This window comes from Pan troglodytes, chromosome 21, assembly GCF_028858775.2.
Source record: "Pan troglodytes isolate AG18354 chromosome 21, NHGRI_mPanTro3-v2.0_pri, whole genome shotgun sequence".
NCBI classification, from domain to species: Eukaryota; Metazoa; Chordata; class Mammalia; order Primates; family Hominidae; genus Pan; species Pan troglodytes.
The window spans coordinates 37,925,744-37,943,481 of NC_072419.2; the positions used below are offsets into that span (position 1 = coordinate 37,925,744).

The 17,738-nt window shown below is 49.3% G+C and overlaps 1 protein-coding gene and 1 long non-coding RNA gene across 31 annotated transcripts in view; one reads left to right on the top strand and one right to left on the bottom strand.

The window, feature by feature from the left end:
* Positions 1–8,886, top strand: part of LOC134809162 (uncharacterized) — a 42,462-nt gene extending 33,576 nt beyond the window's left edge. The window contains exon 3 of the long non-coding RNA XR_010154194.1: positions 8,670–8,886. This is a non-coding gene — a long non-coding RNA (uncharacterized LOC134809162). The remainder of the gene's footprint in view (positions 1–8,669) is intronic.
* Positions 1–16,072, bottom strand: part of BCL2L1 (BCL2 like 1) — a 60,332-nt gene extending 44,260 nt beyond the window's left edge. For 7 of the 30 annotated variants that reach the window (XR_010154189.1, XR_001712181.4, XR_010154184.1 and 4 more), the window contains exons 1-2: positions 14,672–15,612; positions 13,709–14,402 (exon numbers count right to left, since the gene is read on the bottom strand). Coding sequence is in view for 18 of the 30 variants with exons in the window: in XM_003316898.6 (XP_003316946.1) it covers positions 13,709–14,272 (564 nt within the window). In the remaining 12 variants the exon portion in view is untranslated. Of the gene's footprint in view, positions 1–13,708; positions 14,403–14,470; positions 15,626–15,788 lie in introns of those variants that run through there. The other 23 variants (XR_010154190.1, XR_008541188.2, XR_010154187.1 and 20 more) reach the window with 15 other exon arrangements.
* Positions 16,073–17,738: the final 1,666 nt, after the last annotated feature.

The following is a 17,738-nucleotide window of genomic DNA, read 5'->3' on the forward strand; positions in this document are numbered from 1 at the left end:
CAACGATGGAATTTCTCCCAAGGAGGCAAGGCAGACACCAGGAATACCAGGAGCAGCTGCTGCCTGAGAGAGTGGGGGGCCTCCAGAGCCCCCAGAAGAGTCTTCCTAACCTCTTTCCATCAGGTTTTAACATCACACTGAGATAGGGAGGTAAGGAAAGAATGGTTAGGTGTGCTCAATCTATCCTTAGGGCAACAAGGGTCTGGCCCTCTTTGTTGACCCTCAAGGGAAGAAGTTTGTGACTTCCCATTTGTCACTCACCAACTCTCTAGAGAGAAACAGAAGGGGGCAAGGGCATGGGAGTATTTTCTCCCTGGGGTTGGGGGGCACACACAAGGGAAGAAGCAGCAGCCTCACTGGCTCTTTCCTCCCCTGGGCAAGAAGCCTGTACATGTGATACAGTGTATGTCATTCACATGGAACCCCCTTGGGGAAATGCCAAGGTACCTTTTGGACCCAAGAAGCCTCAGAGAGGAGAGACTGGCAAAGCCCTGAACTGCAAGCTAAGCTGACAATTTCTAAGCATTGTAACTAGGTCATCAGGTTCCTGGAGAAGCCAGCTGTGGCTGGGGGATGGGGAGGAAAATTTTGCAGCCTACCAAGATCCCTACTTCCCTTTAGGCCCCACCCTCCCTGAAATCTGCACCTGCTCCCAAACTGACCCCTCCCCCCAGCTGAGCCCAGCTGTCAACGGCTCCCAATGCCCCGCCCTGCCTTCCTTAGGCCAGAACCATGGGGGCCTCTTGGGCAGGAGGTACCTGATTGCCACCTGAGCTTTGCAGAGAAGGAGCTGTGGGGCAGGGAAGGATTGGCCTCTCCTAGAAGATATTTCTTGCTCCACCAGGGCAGCAAGAAAGTTAGGCCCCTTTGGGCCTACCTAGGGTACCCTTCCTGGCATTGTCACTGCAGGTGGCAGGAGACAGGTGATGTTTACCCTGCTGAGGCCAGAGTTGCCAAAAGGCTTCAATCAATCCTTTGAATCTGCACCTGGCCCTGAGTCCCAAAATAACAACCAGGACAGCTTACCTGATCTGCAGGTTGCAGGTGCCTCTGGCTTTTCTCTCCCTGCAGCTCTGCCTGCTGAGCCCTGGCTGGCAAGAGATTCTTTTTCTTAGGGGTTACTGAGACCTAACTGCATCCCACAGGTGCTCTGGGCCTCTCCCCATTAGGCCCACCTCTACCATCAACCATCCCTCTGTCCAGAGGCCTCTGTCATCAGCCACCTGGTTTCTTCCCTGACCAACTTTATTGCTGACACAGACCATCTTCGGCTCTAGCCAGTCTGCCTCCTCATCTCTCAAATGCTTCATACATACTCCACCCTCCAGTTCTGTCTGGGTGGTTCTTACCCGTCTGGCCTGCTCGTGTGTGTGTGTGCGCACGTGCACGCGTGTGTAACTAGCCTGATCTTTTTGGTGTGTGTGTGTGTGGCAGAGTCTCCCTCTGTCGCCCAAGCTGGAGTGCAATGGCATGATTTCAGCTCACTGCAACCTCCATTTCCCGGCCTCAAGTGATTCTCCTGACTCAGCCTCCCAAGTAGCTGGGATTACAGGTGCCTGCCACCACGCCCTGCTAATTTTTGTATTTTTAGAAGAGACGAGCCGGGTGCGGTGGCTCATGCCTGTAATCCCAGCACTTTGGGAGGCTGAGGCGGGTGGATCACGAGGTCAGGAGATCGAGACCATCCTGCCTAACACGGTGAAACCACGTCTCTACTAAAAATACAAAAAAAATTAGCTGGGCGTGGTGGCGGGCACCTGTAGTCCCAGCTACCCGGGAGGCTGAGGCAGGAGAATGGCGTGAACCTGGGAGGCGGAGCTTGCAGTGAGCCGAGATCGTGCCACTGCACTCCAGCCTGGGCAACTGAGCAAGAGCAAGACTCCATCTCAAAAAAAAAAAAAAAAAAAGAAGAGACAAGGTTTTGTCATATTGGCCAGGCCAGCCTCGAACTCCTGATCTCAAGTGATCCACCTGCCTCAGTCTCCCAAAGTACTGAGGTTACAGGTGCGAGCCACCACGCCCAGCCACAGCCTGCTCTTGTTACATTCTTTTCACCTATTTAAACCCATCATGGTCCACATCTTCCTAAGACATAACAATGCCTAACATTGACTGAGTATATCAGACACTGTGTGAGGTGGTCTACACAGTCACTTATTCAACAAATATTTGCTAAGTGCCTCCTATGTACCAAGCACTCTGCTAGATGCTGGGGATGAAAGACAGGATAAAGCCCGTGTACTCTGAGAGCTTATGTTTTACTACAGGAGACAGATGGTAAACATGTAAACATGGTGACCTCTAGGGAGGTGATATCTGAGTTGATACCTGAATGATAAGAAGAGAGAGAGCCCTGATCAGATCCATAGGATGAGTGATACAGGCAGAGGAAAAACAGCAAGCCTATAAGGAAGAGATTACTATCATCTTCATTAAGAGATTAGTATTATCTCCATTTACAGACCGGGAAACTGAGGCCTCAGTGGAAATTGTACAAAGCTACGGTGCTGAGAAAGCTATGATTATTTAAGCTGTCAGTGACCTCTCTCCTTCCTAACCCTTTCCACTGTTGATGCAGAAGACAGTCTGGATTGGCAATGCAGTTGGCTAGGGAAAGGGTGCAGGTTGATGATACAGGCTGAGGGTGGAGGCCTCTGGGCCCAGTAATCAACTGGGTAGCTGATGGTGGAAGCTGGCCCATTTGGCAGAGGCCCAGGGCCCAGCAATGCAGTCAGGTGGGCTCAACTTCTTCCACTTTTGGTGTTTACAGGTTTGGCACAGTTTGCCTCAAGCCATTCACCAAGTGTTTGGGGTCTATTCCTACTGCTTCAAATGAGTTTGCTTCCTTAGGGGCAGAAACTTTTTTTGTAGCCTAACCTGTATCTAATAATAACAACCCTTCACGTTCATTGAGCAGGCCCTGGCTGAGTCCTCACCCAACCGCGGGCCCTGAGCCAGGTAGTCAGGGTAAAATAAGCCAGTCTGGGCTTGTAAGAAGCAATGACGCTTATAGTCTTTTGCATCAGACACATCTGAGTATAAGACCCAGCTCTGCCTCTTAGAAGATCTGTTACTGTGGACACATTAGGGAGCCTCTCTGAACCCTAGATTCTCCATCTTCACAGGAGAGCATTTGTGAGAACCAAGTAAGATGATTATATTGAGGGGATAAACACAGCACCTGGCACAGAGCAAGTAACTACTCAACCCATAGTATCTGTTATTATTGCCAAAAAACACACTTACATTTCACTTTCTCATTCATGCCTTACTTACTCTGGTGGCTTGGCATTATTCTCTCAGGCTTATGGATGAGAATTTGAAGCTGATTTGCTTTGTGTTATGCCACCAGCAAGGAGTCAAGCTGTCTCAAATGTGAGGCCAGAGTTTTGTCTGTGTATGTGTTGAAGGTGATTAATACATATCAACTATAATGAATCTTGCCTGGTGTGTCTGGCAGCTGAGGAGAAGGATGGATGGCACATGTAGACTGATTCAGATGGCAGAGGGACACCAGCAGGACCCAAGGTGTGGAGTATGGAAACAGACCATTGAGGGATGGGACTCAGTTTCAGTTACCACAATATCCACAGTATCACTAGCATTTAGCACATTACAAAGCATTTGTCAATATTTGCTGATTTAACAAAAGAAATGAAACTCCAAGGACAGCTCCAAGCCACACATCCAGCTTTAGGAGAGGCAGACAGTATTGATAATACTGTGTTAAAAGCCAGAACATGAATTCTAAGTCTGATGCTGCCATTTACTGTGGGACAAGACCCCTTATCTTAGTTTCCCCTCTGGAAACAGGGCTGAACATACCCACCTCTCCTACTTCACTGGGAAATAACTTATAAAAGGAGCTTGGTAAATTGAAAGTATTATCATGCACATAAAAAGAATAATCATGACAATACAGCCTACTAAGACAGTAGAGTGTGAATCCCAGCTCTTCTTGGTACTAGCCTGTGAAGCTCTGGGTGTATCACTTTTCTCTGAGCCTCAATTTTCTCAACCATAAAATGAAGGTAACAACACCTACTTTGCAAGATTTTTAAGGACTGGAGATAAAAAGGACAGGCTTCAGAGTAAGAGAGACCTGGTTTCAAATGCTGACTCTGCCTCTGGCTAACTATAAGCCCTCCCAAATCTCAGTGCCTATAATGATAAGGTTGTTGGGATAGTAACAGAGACAGTGTCACTAAAGGCTGTCACATAGTGAGCACTGGATTAATGCCAGCAGTCACCTAGACAATAGCGCACTGGACGAGGGAACACAGTGGAGTGTTTAAAAGGGGGAGGTTGGAAGCTACCCTCCCAGGCTTTGCCTCTTACTAACTGTGCTACTTTGCATAAATTGCTTAACCTCTCTGTACCTCAGTTTCCTCATGTGTGAAACAGGGATAAAAGAACCTACTTCAGAGTGCTGCTGTGAGAATGAAATCTATTAATACATGTAAAGCACTTTGACCAATGGCTGGCATAGAGTAAGCACTCAATAAGTGTTAGATACTATTAATAATAATGTTAACAATAATATTAATCACCAACTGGAGTAAGAGGGAGGGACTGTTTATCCTGGGACATGGGTGTCCCATGAAATAATTACAGAGAAGTCTCAGCAGCTGTTTGTAGGCAAGTTTTTAGCCTCGAAGACTCTATGGAAAGGACACGAGGCTGGGGGCTCCTGAGCAAATATCCCAGTCCCACTGACCAGGAGGCCAGCCTCTAGGGAAGCGAGTCAGGCTCCTTGGAAGGGACACTATGTTCCTATCCCTGCCTGACTCGGGGGAACAAAGGCACGTGTGTATGTGTGTGTGGCCAGGGAGGAGGGAGGGGAATGTTTCCCTTTCAAGAGAGGAACAAAGGATCTGAGGCATAGTTGAGTGCGTTCCAATCCCCTCCCAGGCTAGCTCCCATTCCTCAGATGATTGTCCAACAAGGTTTTCAACCTTCTAGCTTCCTCCTCAAAGGCGACTGGGGGAGGGGAAGGCAGGCTCTGTTTCACTCCACCCTTTATCATCAATTTCCAAGAGGCAGGATTTATATGTGCCAAACCTCAAGTTATCTCTTAAGAATCCCATCCTATGCAGGGGTGGGGTGGAAACTCCTAGGGGAACTCAGGGTTAATGGATGACACAGGGCACCGTAAGCAACAGGTTTAATGCATCTCCAGGGGAAGTCCAGGACTGAAACTGCTAATGCATGATGGAGCCAAGGAGAGAACCTAGGAATTCTAACTGACCTCCCTCACAGCCTAGCCTAGGGTAGGGGGTAATGGCCTGGCAGAACCAAGTAGAAAGGCATTTTCTAAATCTTGAAGGGATGATCACAGCTGGAGGGAGAAGCCAGGTGAAGGAGGAAAGGGTAGGGAGCAAAGAAAGTAATGGACAAGAGGAAAGGCAGGGACACGTCCAAAAAAAGTAGTTTTTGAGGGGCGGACCTCTAGGGACATTGCTTTCCAGTTTCCACACTCTTGCCGGCAGGGCTGGGACAGGAAGCAGTCCATGGAAGTCATCGCAATGGCATTTCCTGAAGAGCTGGAGAAAAACCTCCAGTTCCGAGGGGAGCACCGGAGGCTGCCCAAAAAGCTGTGTGGCTCAGAGTTCGCTGTAAGGCTCAAGCTTGGCCCGAGAGTCTCATCAGGGATGAAACCAAATAGCAGACGGTCCCAAAGGCAGTTTCTTTATACAAAACCACAATTTCAAAAATCAATATGTAAAAAAAGAGAAGCCAGATGATGTGAGTGAAGAGCCCTAGGATGATATGAAAGCCTTAAAAGAATGAATTAATTCACCCAATCTTCAGAAAAAGGTGGCATTATTATAGCCATTTACAAGTTAAAAGACTTGCCCAAGGTCACACAGCAAGCTAGTAGTCAAGTTCCAATTTGAAAGTCCAAAAACTGCCACTTCCTCCTGATGTAACCTTGGGCAAGTCAATTCATCTTTCTCACCTGATTTCTCTCCTTTGAAACGGAGATGTCATCCTTCCTGCTCACCTCTCTGGGTGGTTATAAGGATCAAAAAGGCAAGATGGATCTGAAAGTGCTTTGGAAGCTGTAAGGTGTTACATAAATATAGGGTACCACTATTGTGGGCTCAGTGATAAACTAGCCTGCCTTGACACTGGGTTTAGTTAAGGTGCTGACATATCTGTCAACAGGAGAGAGCCATTTTAAAATATAACTAATGTGAAATATGCCGTAATGGTGGAATCCGCCACAAGGCCTAAGGATAGAGAGAACCAGCATTCCTTTATTGCCTACTTCAAACCCTCCATCTTGCATAAAGGGAAACTGGGGACTGGCGGTGAAGTGACTTGGCCAAGGTAAGACTGAGAGTAGAACTGGGATTCCAACTCCAAGACCAGTGCTTACACCACCATTGCACACAAACACTGTGGAACTCCTACTACAACAGAAATGCTGCAAGGGCCTGCTCTGAGATGTGCTGATGGGTCACTATGGTATTTAGAAAAAGGAGAGTGGATGCTCAAGATTCCGTGAATGGGTCTCTGACATGCGTTCTGTGGAAAGATAATAAGAATAATGATACCAACATGGCTCCAGGCTTTATGCATCTCAGGTATACCTCACTGTGTCTTTACCATCGCCCCCTGTGAGGCAGGTATTATTATTTGTCCCAAGATTCAGAGAGGTAAAAGGAGCTTGCATAGGTAGACACGGATGAGTTGGGAACTGAACTCAGACAAATTTCATTTACTCAGACAGAAATACTGTTGGAGTGGAAGAGGACCATTCATCAGGATATCACATTTGGAGAGAACTATTCCCAAAGAACATCTATCTTACTTAACTTTGATTCTAGGACCTCCAAATAGTTGAAAAATATGGTTTCCAGGATGGCTGGACCCATCAATATACCATGTGCAAGCCTGGTCTTATTCTCCAGTCCCCCTCTCACTACACCTCCACCTCTAGGTCCAAGCCACTATTCTTTTTCACCTGGCAATTGCACCAGCCTCTTCACTGGGCTCCCTGTTGCCACCCTTAAGAATACAGACCAGGCCTGGGACGGTGGCTCACGCCTGTAATTCCAGCACTTTAGGAGGCTGAGGCGGGCGGATCACGAGGTCAGGAGATCGAGACCATCCTGACTAACACGGTGAAACCCCGTCTACTAAAAATACCAAAAATTAGCCGGGTGTGGTGGCGGGCGCCTGCAGTCCCAGCTACTTGGGAGGCTGAGGCAGGAGAATGGCGTGAACCCAGGAGGCGCAGCTTGCAGTGAGCAGAGATCGTGCCACTGCACTCCAGTCTGGGAGACAGAGAAAGACTCTGTCTCAAAAAAAAAAAAGGAATACAGACCATTCCACCAAAGCCAAATCCTCATCATGGTCTGTAATGCTGTATGCGATCTGGCCCCCACCTACTTCTCCATCCTCCTCCTCAACCATTCCCTCCCCACCTTCTACCCTTTTCCCCTTTGCTGTTTCTTCTCCAGCCACATTGACCTTCGTGCTCATCCTTGAAAATGTCAAGCATGCTCCCTCCTGAGTCCATTCCCTCTGCTTTAAACACCCTTTGCTGTAGGGTACCTACATCATCCACCGCCTTACCTCATTTAGCGCTTGGCTCAAATAAATTTAGGTAATACTTTTGTTGGGACTCAGGACATGCCATCCCAAAATATGACTGTAGGAAAACAGAATATGCCACCCCAAAAATATACTTCTTTGGCATATTTTGAACTGGTTATTCTGAGAAACTGCAGACATAAGAGTAGCTCTGAAAAGCTGTCCTTTTGTAAAAGAAATTCACGTCTAAAAAGGAAATCTACACTAGTAAAGGTATCTGTATTAGGAAGAGGGCTGCTCCAGACAAATTTTATTACCAGAGAGACTTTTTATTTTTATTTTTTGAGACAGGGTCTTGCTCTGTCACCCAGGTTGGAGTGCAGTGGCGTGATCTCGGCTCACTGCAACCTCCACCTCCCAGGCTCAAGTGATCCTCCCACCTCAGTACACCCCCTCAACAGTAGCTGGGACCACAGACACACGCCACCACCAATTCTTTCCCTCACTCTGCCATAACTTGGGTTGCTGCCACTCAAGCCCCTAACAGAAGTCCCAAGTCCCATATTCTTTTCTGTAGCTCAGGATGCTATATAAGCTTCAATTATCTGACCCTTCTTTGAGCCTCATATTTTGTAGGATTCCTGTGTACAACTATGTAATTAATTATTTTTCCTCCAGTTAATCTGTCTATGTCAATTTAATTCTCAGCCCAGCCAAAGGACCTAGAAGGGTAGAGGAAAGCCATTTTTTTCTCTCTTACACCTTCTTTGATCACTCTTTTAAAACTGCAGCCCCACCCTCCCTTGCTAGACATGCCCTATGCCCCAACCTGCTTTATTTTCTTCATAGCATGTACAATCATCTGATATAAACATGTAATTATATATTTATTGCCTGTCACTCCTCATTGGAATGTGAGCTCCATGAGGACAGAAACTTAGTTTTGCTTACTTTTGTTTACTGCCATACTCCCAGTATCTAAGACTGCCTGGTACACAGTAGGAGCTCAATAAACATTGTTTGACTCAATGAATGAATTATTAGGCAAATAGCCACTCCCATTATTGTTATTCTGGCTTGACAAGGGTCTGTTTCTTCAGAAATTTAGTGGGTTTCTCTTTCATTAGGTATCTGCTATGCCCAAGGCCTCTGCTCAGTGCTGAGGAAACAAGCATGGACAAGATGTGGCCTCCACCCTGAGGAGCTCCTAAATCTAGGACAGAGTAAATCTGTTAGAAATGTCTTCTCTGCACATAATTTAAGCTCTACCAACTGTTAACTTCTTTTCATTTATCCAAGTTTTGCCAGGTACTATACCAATAAAAAAAGACTCAGTCCCTCTTCCTTCAGATATCTGAAGCTGGTGATATTCTCCTGGGTCTTCTCTTCCCCAGGCTAAACAAAAAGACCCAGTGGGATTGCCTGACTCAGGTCTGCCAACTGGGAACAAGGAAGACAGACTGTCGGATAGAGGGGCAGAAGAGAAGAGGATCCAGGAGTAGAGTGACTCCTTCAAAGAAAAAAGAGGGAGTCCTTAGGGAGGACTCTGTGGAATTAGGTTGGAGGTTGGGTGGGGACAGGGCCTCTGCTTAATTAAGGCAGTAGGAGATTATACTTCCATAGAAAAGCAGTACACTGGGAATTACCCCTATGTCTATCCACATTAAACTCAGGCAAAACCACAGTTGCTTAAAGAAAGCCCCATGATGGAAGGCTGAGGGCACTGGCAAAACCAGGGAGACTGGACACAGAGGAGGACGCTCAAGCCCACTGGCCTCAGGACAGATATCTGCTGGGGGAAGGGACAGAGATAACAACTGCTGCTTCATGCAGCCCAAACAAATCTGGGGACACCCATACAAAAGTCAAGAAAACCCTCCAGGTTCCATTGGAGCCCCCTGAAAAAATACCCGGGTAATTTTCGACAGAAGCTAAAGGGCTCCGTGGGGCTACTGGGGAAATTATTCCTAGGAAGTCTGGAAAACCCTGTGATGGTAACAGAATTTGAAGAGCAACCTCAAATGTACACTCAGAAGAAGTAGGTGTTTCAAGGGGGAGCCCCTGAGACACTTCTACTTAATTTTGGGACCCAAATGAGATTACTAAAAATTTCCACATTTGGGGTTTCTAATGGGGTTTCCCCAAGAAAACCACAGAACTGCCACTATCTGCAAAGAGAGCTCAGGTGCTTCAACTAAGCATACATCCATCTGAAGAAGCCAGATTAGGCAATAAGAGATCTACAGAAACTCAGACCACTGAGCCATACAGCTTAAGAAAGGTCAAGTTATGTTTTCTCCCCCAACACAGTTCATTGCTCCCAACAATTATGTTTCTATCAGGCTAAAGGATTTCTTCAGGGACAGCAATCCCAAAGTGGCAAGGCCCACCTGGGTCCCTTCCCACATTCCCATTGGAAAGCACCAGAAACACTTGTGTCCCTTCGGGGAAGGTCATGTATACAACATTCCAGGTAAGTATCACGGGGACTTTGTTTCTTAAGGAGAAACTCTAGGGGGAAGAGTCAGTTCTCTGAGGGAAGCTGCCCATTCATTAAAGGGTTTCCACCCTACAATTATGGCAGGAGAAGGGCTTTTGTGCTAGATCCTTTACTCGAGTCAAGCTATGGCAGCTGGCTATCATTATTCCATTTTACAGGCGGGAGAGACAGATGGACAAGACAGCCGAACAGGTTCAGCATTTCATCAGGTGACTCCAGGCAGGCAGTAATCTGGCTAAGGGTCTACACTTTCAGTCCTTGAAGCATCACTCCACCACTAAGTAGAGATACCTGGGGCAGGCCACCTTCTCCCCACACGCACACCGCTGTCATCTATTGGCAGGGCCTGAGAGGGTTTTAACAATGAAAAAATTGGCCGGGGCCAGGCACGGTGGTTCATGCCTGTAATCCCAACATTTTGGGAGGCTGAGGCAGGCGGATCACCTGAGGTTGGGAGTTTGAAACCAGCTTGACCAACATGGAGAAACCCCGTCTCTACTAAAAATACAAAATTAGCCAGGTGTGGTGGCGCATGCCTGTAATCCCAGCTACTCGGGAGGCTGAGGCAGGAGAATCACTTGAACCCAGGAGGCAGAGGCTGCAGTGAGCTGAGATCGCGCCACTGCACTCCAGCCTAGGCAACAAGAGCGAGACTCCGTCTCAAAAAAAAAAAAAAAAAAAAAAGAATAAATTAATAAGCAGCTCACTCTGGGCAAAACCCTGATGCCCACTTGAAACCTGCCATGTCTGAGTTTTACCAGTGCCAGAATCTGAGGCTACCAACACGCCTCTGGGAACCTGCTACTGCCAACTATCCTTCCCATAGCTACCTGAACAAAGCCAGTTATCAGTCCAGAGTGAGCACCTTCACAGGCATGGTTTGCTTGGCCCAACAGCATCTCTGGCTTTCTGGGCCAGCATGTCTAGGTCACTTTATTACTCCCTGGACAACCTGATAGGATGAAAAGTGTTGGCTTTAGAATTATGCCAACCTTGGTGTAAATTCTCATTCAGACACTTAACTGGCTGAGGGATACCTGGGGTCAGTCACTTAGGCACAAAGACCTTCATGTGTAAACTGGGAATAAACTCACCTTCCTTGGAAGGTTACTGTAGAATATATGAAACAGTATGCCGTTTCCATGAAGGAAGGTACCATGTGTGGCTTATGGCCAGCACCTAGTACACTGCTAGCTTCACAGTAGATGCTCAAGAAACATTGGTTGCATAAGTAGAGGACCTAACACAGTGCCTAGTACTTAACAGGTACTCAATAAAGACTAATTTCCTTCCCCTTTCCTGTAGGGATGCTAAATTTAGAACATAGCCCTGAGTAGAATAGCCCATAAGTCCTACCCTTAAGGATCTCCCAGCCGCAGTCTCCAGGATAATTACCCGATGCCACCACAGTAGCCAGTCGGTGCAGCTTGGAACAGGATAATACCTGAGAGGAAGGGGGCGGGTACCTTCTACCCAGGCTCAAAGGATCCTGAGTCAAATGTTCTTTACTCCCTGGCCTTAGGGAGAGAATGTGTGCTCAGAAATGGTTCTGATATAACTGGCTCTTCCACACACATCCCCTCTGTTCACCAAGAGGAAGTGACATGTGGTATGTTGTCCAACGGGCTCTGATGATTCTTAAGCAAAGAGATGGAAGATGGAATTTCAACCCCATGGAGATCTAATAAACTTACCCAGAGTTGCTGTGTCTAAGACCTCTTTCATATGCACCACTGGGCAGCTGGCAATTCTCTGGTAGGGGTAGCCTTCTGCAGAGGCTGGCTAGCAGACCAGGCACCTCTCCCAGACTGCCTTTTGTTTATAGCTGGCAACAACCCACCTGGTATTAGGACCACTGGCCAAAGACAATAGTCAGGCAAAGTGGGCAAGCAGCCTCAATCCCTACTTGGAGATGCCTCAGAGGGTGTGTCTGCAGTACTGGAATCCTGTCCCTCCTGTAATCAGCTGAACAAATATTTGCCCCAAAAGAGAATCAAAGCAGGAGGGAACAGAGGAGGTCACTGCACAAACCAACAGGAACTATTTAATCATTTATCCCCCTAGAGAGTTCATTTACAGAATGGCTTTCAAGTCTAGTCAGCTAGCTCAAGAGAACCCACCACCTTTACCTCCCCTGACCCCACCCCAGTTATCTGACCTCTATTGACTTGACCCCCTTGCCTTTTACAAGAGCTGGCACAGACGAGTTGAAATTGCAAAGAAATGCAAAATGAGAGAGGGGGTGGGGTTCCAGGGCAAACTCAGGAGGTCTCTTGCTCAGTGGTAAAGTGAAGTGCCTGCCACACCCTAGGCCCAGCCTATAGACAGTTGCATTCTTGACATTCCTGAGTCCATGGTGCATGTCCCCTTCCACCTCAGCTCCTTCAATGGATGACTTATTTTCCACAGCTTGTTGCTTTTCTGCATACTCTGAGGGGATAGAACATCTCTCATAAACCCTGCACCTCCGCTAGGTAGGGAGATAAGCAAGAAAACAGGACTGAATTCACTGAAGAGCAAAACTTGCCTACAGTGACCACTGGTAAAGAAGCTTTCACCACCATCTCATCCTGGCTCAGTGATGGGCAGGAGAACTCTCCCTCCCTGGAAAGGGAATTTGCTGGTGTCAGTCACTGTGCTCACATTATCGCCAAGATTTACAATACTCTGTAAGGCAAGGAGAGCTTGCCACATTTTTTAGTGAAAGAAATTAAGCCTCAAGAAAGTAACCCAGCCTGTCCAAGGTCACACAGCTAGTTACATGACAGAACTGGAACTTATACCTGCATGCGAAGTCTGTTACTAAATCTCAATGTCCCACAGAGCCCCAAAGACTAGGTTCTTGCTTTGCCAGCAAACACTGCTTGAAGAGGCCCCTGGGCTCTGGCCGGAAAGTAACAGGCAGAGCAGCTGGAGCTCCCCAACCGACCCCAGGCAATGAGGTGCAAAGTCCCCTGGCTTAATGTGTGACACAGCAAGTGCTCCACAAACAAGGCAACCATGCAGAAAGTCGCACACTTTGGGGGAAATGAACTTAGGGGGCGCAGTGCAAACACAATCTGCACAGCCTACACTGCCCCAAAATCTGACAATTCTCAGCCATTCAACCCAGTGGGAACTCCTGCCTATGGCCATGCCCTAGTCTGAGAGGAGAGTGCCATACACGCAAACTTTGAAATAAAGGGAACTCGATTTGGGGGAGAGAAGCCCAGGATAGGACTGAGACCCCTTGGGGGGAACAGATGGAGAGGTCTGTGGGTCATTGATGCTCATCATCTTCTCCAGGCATTATACTCATCATCCCTTTGTGTGTGAACCATTGTATAAGGTAAGGGAAACACCGAACTAACTTCCTACCCTCACAGGTTTGGGACTTAATGAACACATAGGCTACAGTTTTCTTTGCTGAGAAACTGGAACACAAGTATGGAATAGTGGAGTCATGGGGGTGACCAGGGTGAAAGATGCCTGATCTCTGAAGCACAGGGTCATTTGTATTTCCAAGGAGTTAACCTCTTGTGGTGAAATGAGGCCAGTCAGGTTTCCTCAACTATCAACGTCTCCAACAATCACCCAACACAACAGAAAGAGATACAGAAGAAGGGCTGTTGGGGATCTCTGACCAGAGGCCAAAGAAAAGGGACACACAAGGGGCTTGGTTCTTACCCAGCCGCCGTTCTCCTGGATCCAAGGCTCTAGGTGGTCATTCAGGTAAGTGGCCATCCAAGCTGCGATCCGACTCACCAATACCTGCATCTCCTTGTCTACGCTTTCCACGCACAGTGCCCCGCCGAAGGAGAAAAAGGCCACAATGCGACCCCAGTTTACCCCATCCCGGAAGAGTTCATTCACTACCTGTTCAAAGCTCTGATATGCTGTCCCTGGGGTGATGTGGAGCTGGGATGTCAGGTCACTGAATGCCCGCCGGTACCGCAGTTCAAACTCGTCGCCTGCCTCCCTCAGCGCTTGCTTTACTGCTGCCATGGGGATCACCTCCCGGGCATCCAAACTGCTGCTGTGGCCAGTGGCTCCATTCACCGCGGGGCTGTCCGCCAGGTGCCAGGATGGGTTGCCATTGATGGCACTGGGGGTCTCCATCTCCGATTCAGTCCCTTCTGGGGCCTCAGTCCTGTTCTCTTCCACATCACTAAACTGACTCCAGCTGTATCCTTTCTGGGAAAGCTTGTAGGAGAGAAAGTCAACCACCAGCTCCCGGTTGCTCTGAGACATTTTTATAATAGGGATGGGCTCAACCAGTCCATTGTCCAAAACACCTGCTCACTCACTGAGTCTCGTCTCTGGTTAGTGATTCTCTTCTAAGATCCAAAGCCAAGATAAGATTCTGAGGGGAGAGAAAGAGCTTCAGGAAAAAAAAATAATTAATATGCATGCCATTTACCCTAAAAATTCCATTCCCCCTCCAGGTACCAGAACTGGTTTCTTTGTGGGTCTTACGAAGGTCTGGGTCTAGGTTCCAAGATACTTCAATTAAGTCAAATCGAAAGCACCAGTGGACTCTGAATCTCCCACCAGCCTTTTCTACCCCCGTCTTCTCCGAAATGCCTTCCTCGGAAAGTCACTCCCTGGGCAGTCCCCCCCGCCCCACTCCCGCTCCCCCGCACCACCTACATTCAAATCCGCCTTAGGCAAAGGCAGGCAGGTGCAGCCCCCGGAAGATCTTTTGTATCACAGGTCGAGAGAGGAGGTGGCTGCGGGGATGCCGGTAACTCAGCCGGCCTCGCGGCGGCTGGCAAAAAAACCAGCTCCGGCCGGAGGGATCATGCGACCCGGCAGGCTGGGAGCCCAGAAGGCGACACAGGAATTGCGAAGCTCAGGAACCAGCCCCCTCGCTTGCTTCCTCCTCCATCGCCCGGATCGAGGGCGGCCGCTCCGCAGCCGCGGCCTCCTGCCACCCGGGAGCCCAGCCCCCTCTCTCTTGCACGCCCCTTGGCTCTCCGCCTCCTACTGGGAGCCAGGAGTACTCTCCCGGAGGTGGCTGGTATGGATTTAGTTGGTTTTTGTTTTTCTTTTTTCTATTTAAGCACCAGCCCAGGGTGAGGTGGAGGCGTCCGAAACTCTAAAGGGACTTCTCAATGGGGTTCAAGGTTTCAGTGAGGGACGCAGGGAGGGGGAAACTGCCTCAGATCTGCAATCTGACTTTGGGAAGGCCACTCCCAGGCCTGTCTGGGAGGTTGAAGGCCGGAGACCCCCAACAAATGCCGCTGGTTTGCTCTGAATTCCCCAAAGGCCCAGAACGTGGCAGTTGGGGATTGCCGGGTCCTCCATTCCCCGCCCGGACACAATGGCCGCCGGCGCCCTGCACAAAGACCGGGTGAGGGTGAGGCGCTGGGCCTCTCCTCAGGTCAGGAAGAGGGGTCGAGGCCTGCTCGACGGCCCCACAGCTGAGACCACGTTTTCCTGGGGACAGGCCCAAAGTGGCTTTCTGGCGCCCCCGGGAGGGCTCCGGGGCCGGGGGCTGCACCTCTCCAGAGCCCAGGGTGGGCCGGCTGCGGCCTAGCGGCTTCTCGCGCTCACTAGGCCGGGTACCCGCCGAGCCACCGCCCCGTTGCTAGGCAACCGCCCTCCCCCGGGGGCGCCCCCTAGACCTTTCTGAGAGGAGGGGCCTCGCCCCCGGCGGTCCGCCCCAGCGCAGCCAATCAGCGAGCCCAGCCGGCACGGAAGCGGGACGGCGAAGGCTCCTATTGGGCGCAACGGCTGTCACGCACAGGGGAGGCGGCGCTCTCACCTGCGAGCCCCGCGAGCCGTGGGGGGCCACATCCCCCTTCATCGGCCCGGTAGCTTCCAGACGCAAGAGCTCTTCGCGGCCGAGTTCCGCGCCGCGGACCCGGGCCGGCCTACCTGGCTGCCGGCCTACCTGGCTGACTGCTCGCGCCGTCTCTCCCGAACAAGCCGGCCTCAGTTTCCCCTGAAGAGACAGGGGAACTTGCAAGCTCAGTCACTTCCGGTGCCGCGGCAACGCGCGCGAGCCCGAGACGCAAAGGGAGTGCGCGCCTTGAGTGACTGGCATCAGGACCGGGGAGAGATCGCCCCCTCGCGGTAGATCTGGGGAATCGGGAGGCGCAAAAAATCAACATTTATAATCACATTTCCATTTATTCATTCATTCAGTCAGTCAGTCAGTCACTCATCAGTCAATCAGCCTATTTCATCCGTCCGTCAGTTTATATATAGAAGAAGCATCGCCTTGTGGTTAAGCACTTTGTCTGGATTCTAACTCTGCTAGTTAGGCACGTTTCTCAACTGCTCTGTGCTTCAATGTCCTCAATTGTAAAATGGGTAATAGTACCAACCTCTCTCGTTGAGCTATTGTGATGATTAAGAGAGTTATTAATTGTAAACTCCATAGTACAGGCCGGGCGCGGTGGCTCACGCCCGTAATCCTAGCACTTTGGGAGGCCGAGGCGGGCGGATCACCTGAGGTTAGGAGTTCAAGACCAGCGTGGCCAATGTGGTGAAACCCCGTCTCTACTAAAAATACAAAAAATTAGCTGGGCGTGGTGGCGCATGCTTGTAATCCCAGCTACTCGGGAGGCTGAGGCAGGAGACTCGCTTACAGGAGAATCATTTACAGGCGTGAGCCACCGCGCCCGGCCAATCTCCTTACACCCTGAACCACACAGTGTGTTATCAAATGTTTTATCCTTGCCAATTAGATGGGTAAAAACCGAAGGCACTTTCATATTTCTTTTTTTATTATGAATGAAGTTGAGCAATTTGTCATATTTTTTAGTCTTTCTTTGGAGGGTGGTGGATCTTGTATTGGTGAATTTTCTTCATATTGTTTACCCCTTTTTCAGGTGGTCTTTCTGTTGAACTCTTTCCTCATTTTTTTTTTTTTTTTGTTATTGTTGTTTGTTCGAGATGGAGTCTTGCTCTGTTGCACAGGCTGGAGTGCAGTGGTGCTATCTTGGCTTACTGTAAACTCTGCCCGCCAGGTTCAAGTGATTGTCCTGCCTCAGCCTCCCTAGTATCTGGGACTACAGGTGCACACCACCACGCCCAGCTAATTTTTGTATTTTTAGTAGAGACAGGGTTTCACCATTTTGGCCAGGCTGGTCTCAAACTGCTGACCTCAGGTGATCCGACTGCCTCAGCCTCCCAAAGTGCTGGGATTACAGACATGAGCCACCGTGCCCGGCCTTTTTTTTTTTTTTTGAGACAGGGTATGTCACCCAGCCTGCAGTGCAATGGTGTGATCTCAGCTCACAGCAGCCTCGACCTCCCCATCCCAGGTGATCCTCCCACCTCAGCCTCCCCAGTAGTTGTGAATACAGGCTTGCACCTCCACACCCAGCTAATTTTTGTATTTTTTGTAGAGAATGGAGTTTCCCCATGTTGCCCAGGCTGGTCTCAAACTCCTGGGCTCAAGTGATCTGTCTATGTCGGCCTCCCAAAGTCCTGGAATTACAGGCATTAGCCACCACACCTGGCTCTGATTTACATTTTTTTTGTTGTTTTTCGAGATGGAGTCTTGCTCTGTCGCCCAAGCTGGAGTGCGGTGGTGCGATCTCGGCTCACTGCAGCCTCCGCCTCCTGGGTTCAAGTGATTCTCCTGCCTCAGCCTCCTGAGTAGCTGGGATTACAGGCGCCCGACACCACGCCCGGCTAATTTTTGTATTTTTAGTAGAGACGGGGTTTCACCAGTTGGTCAGGCTAGTCTCGAACTCCTGACCTC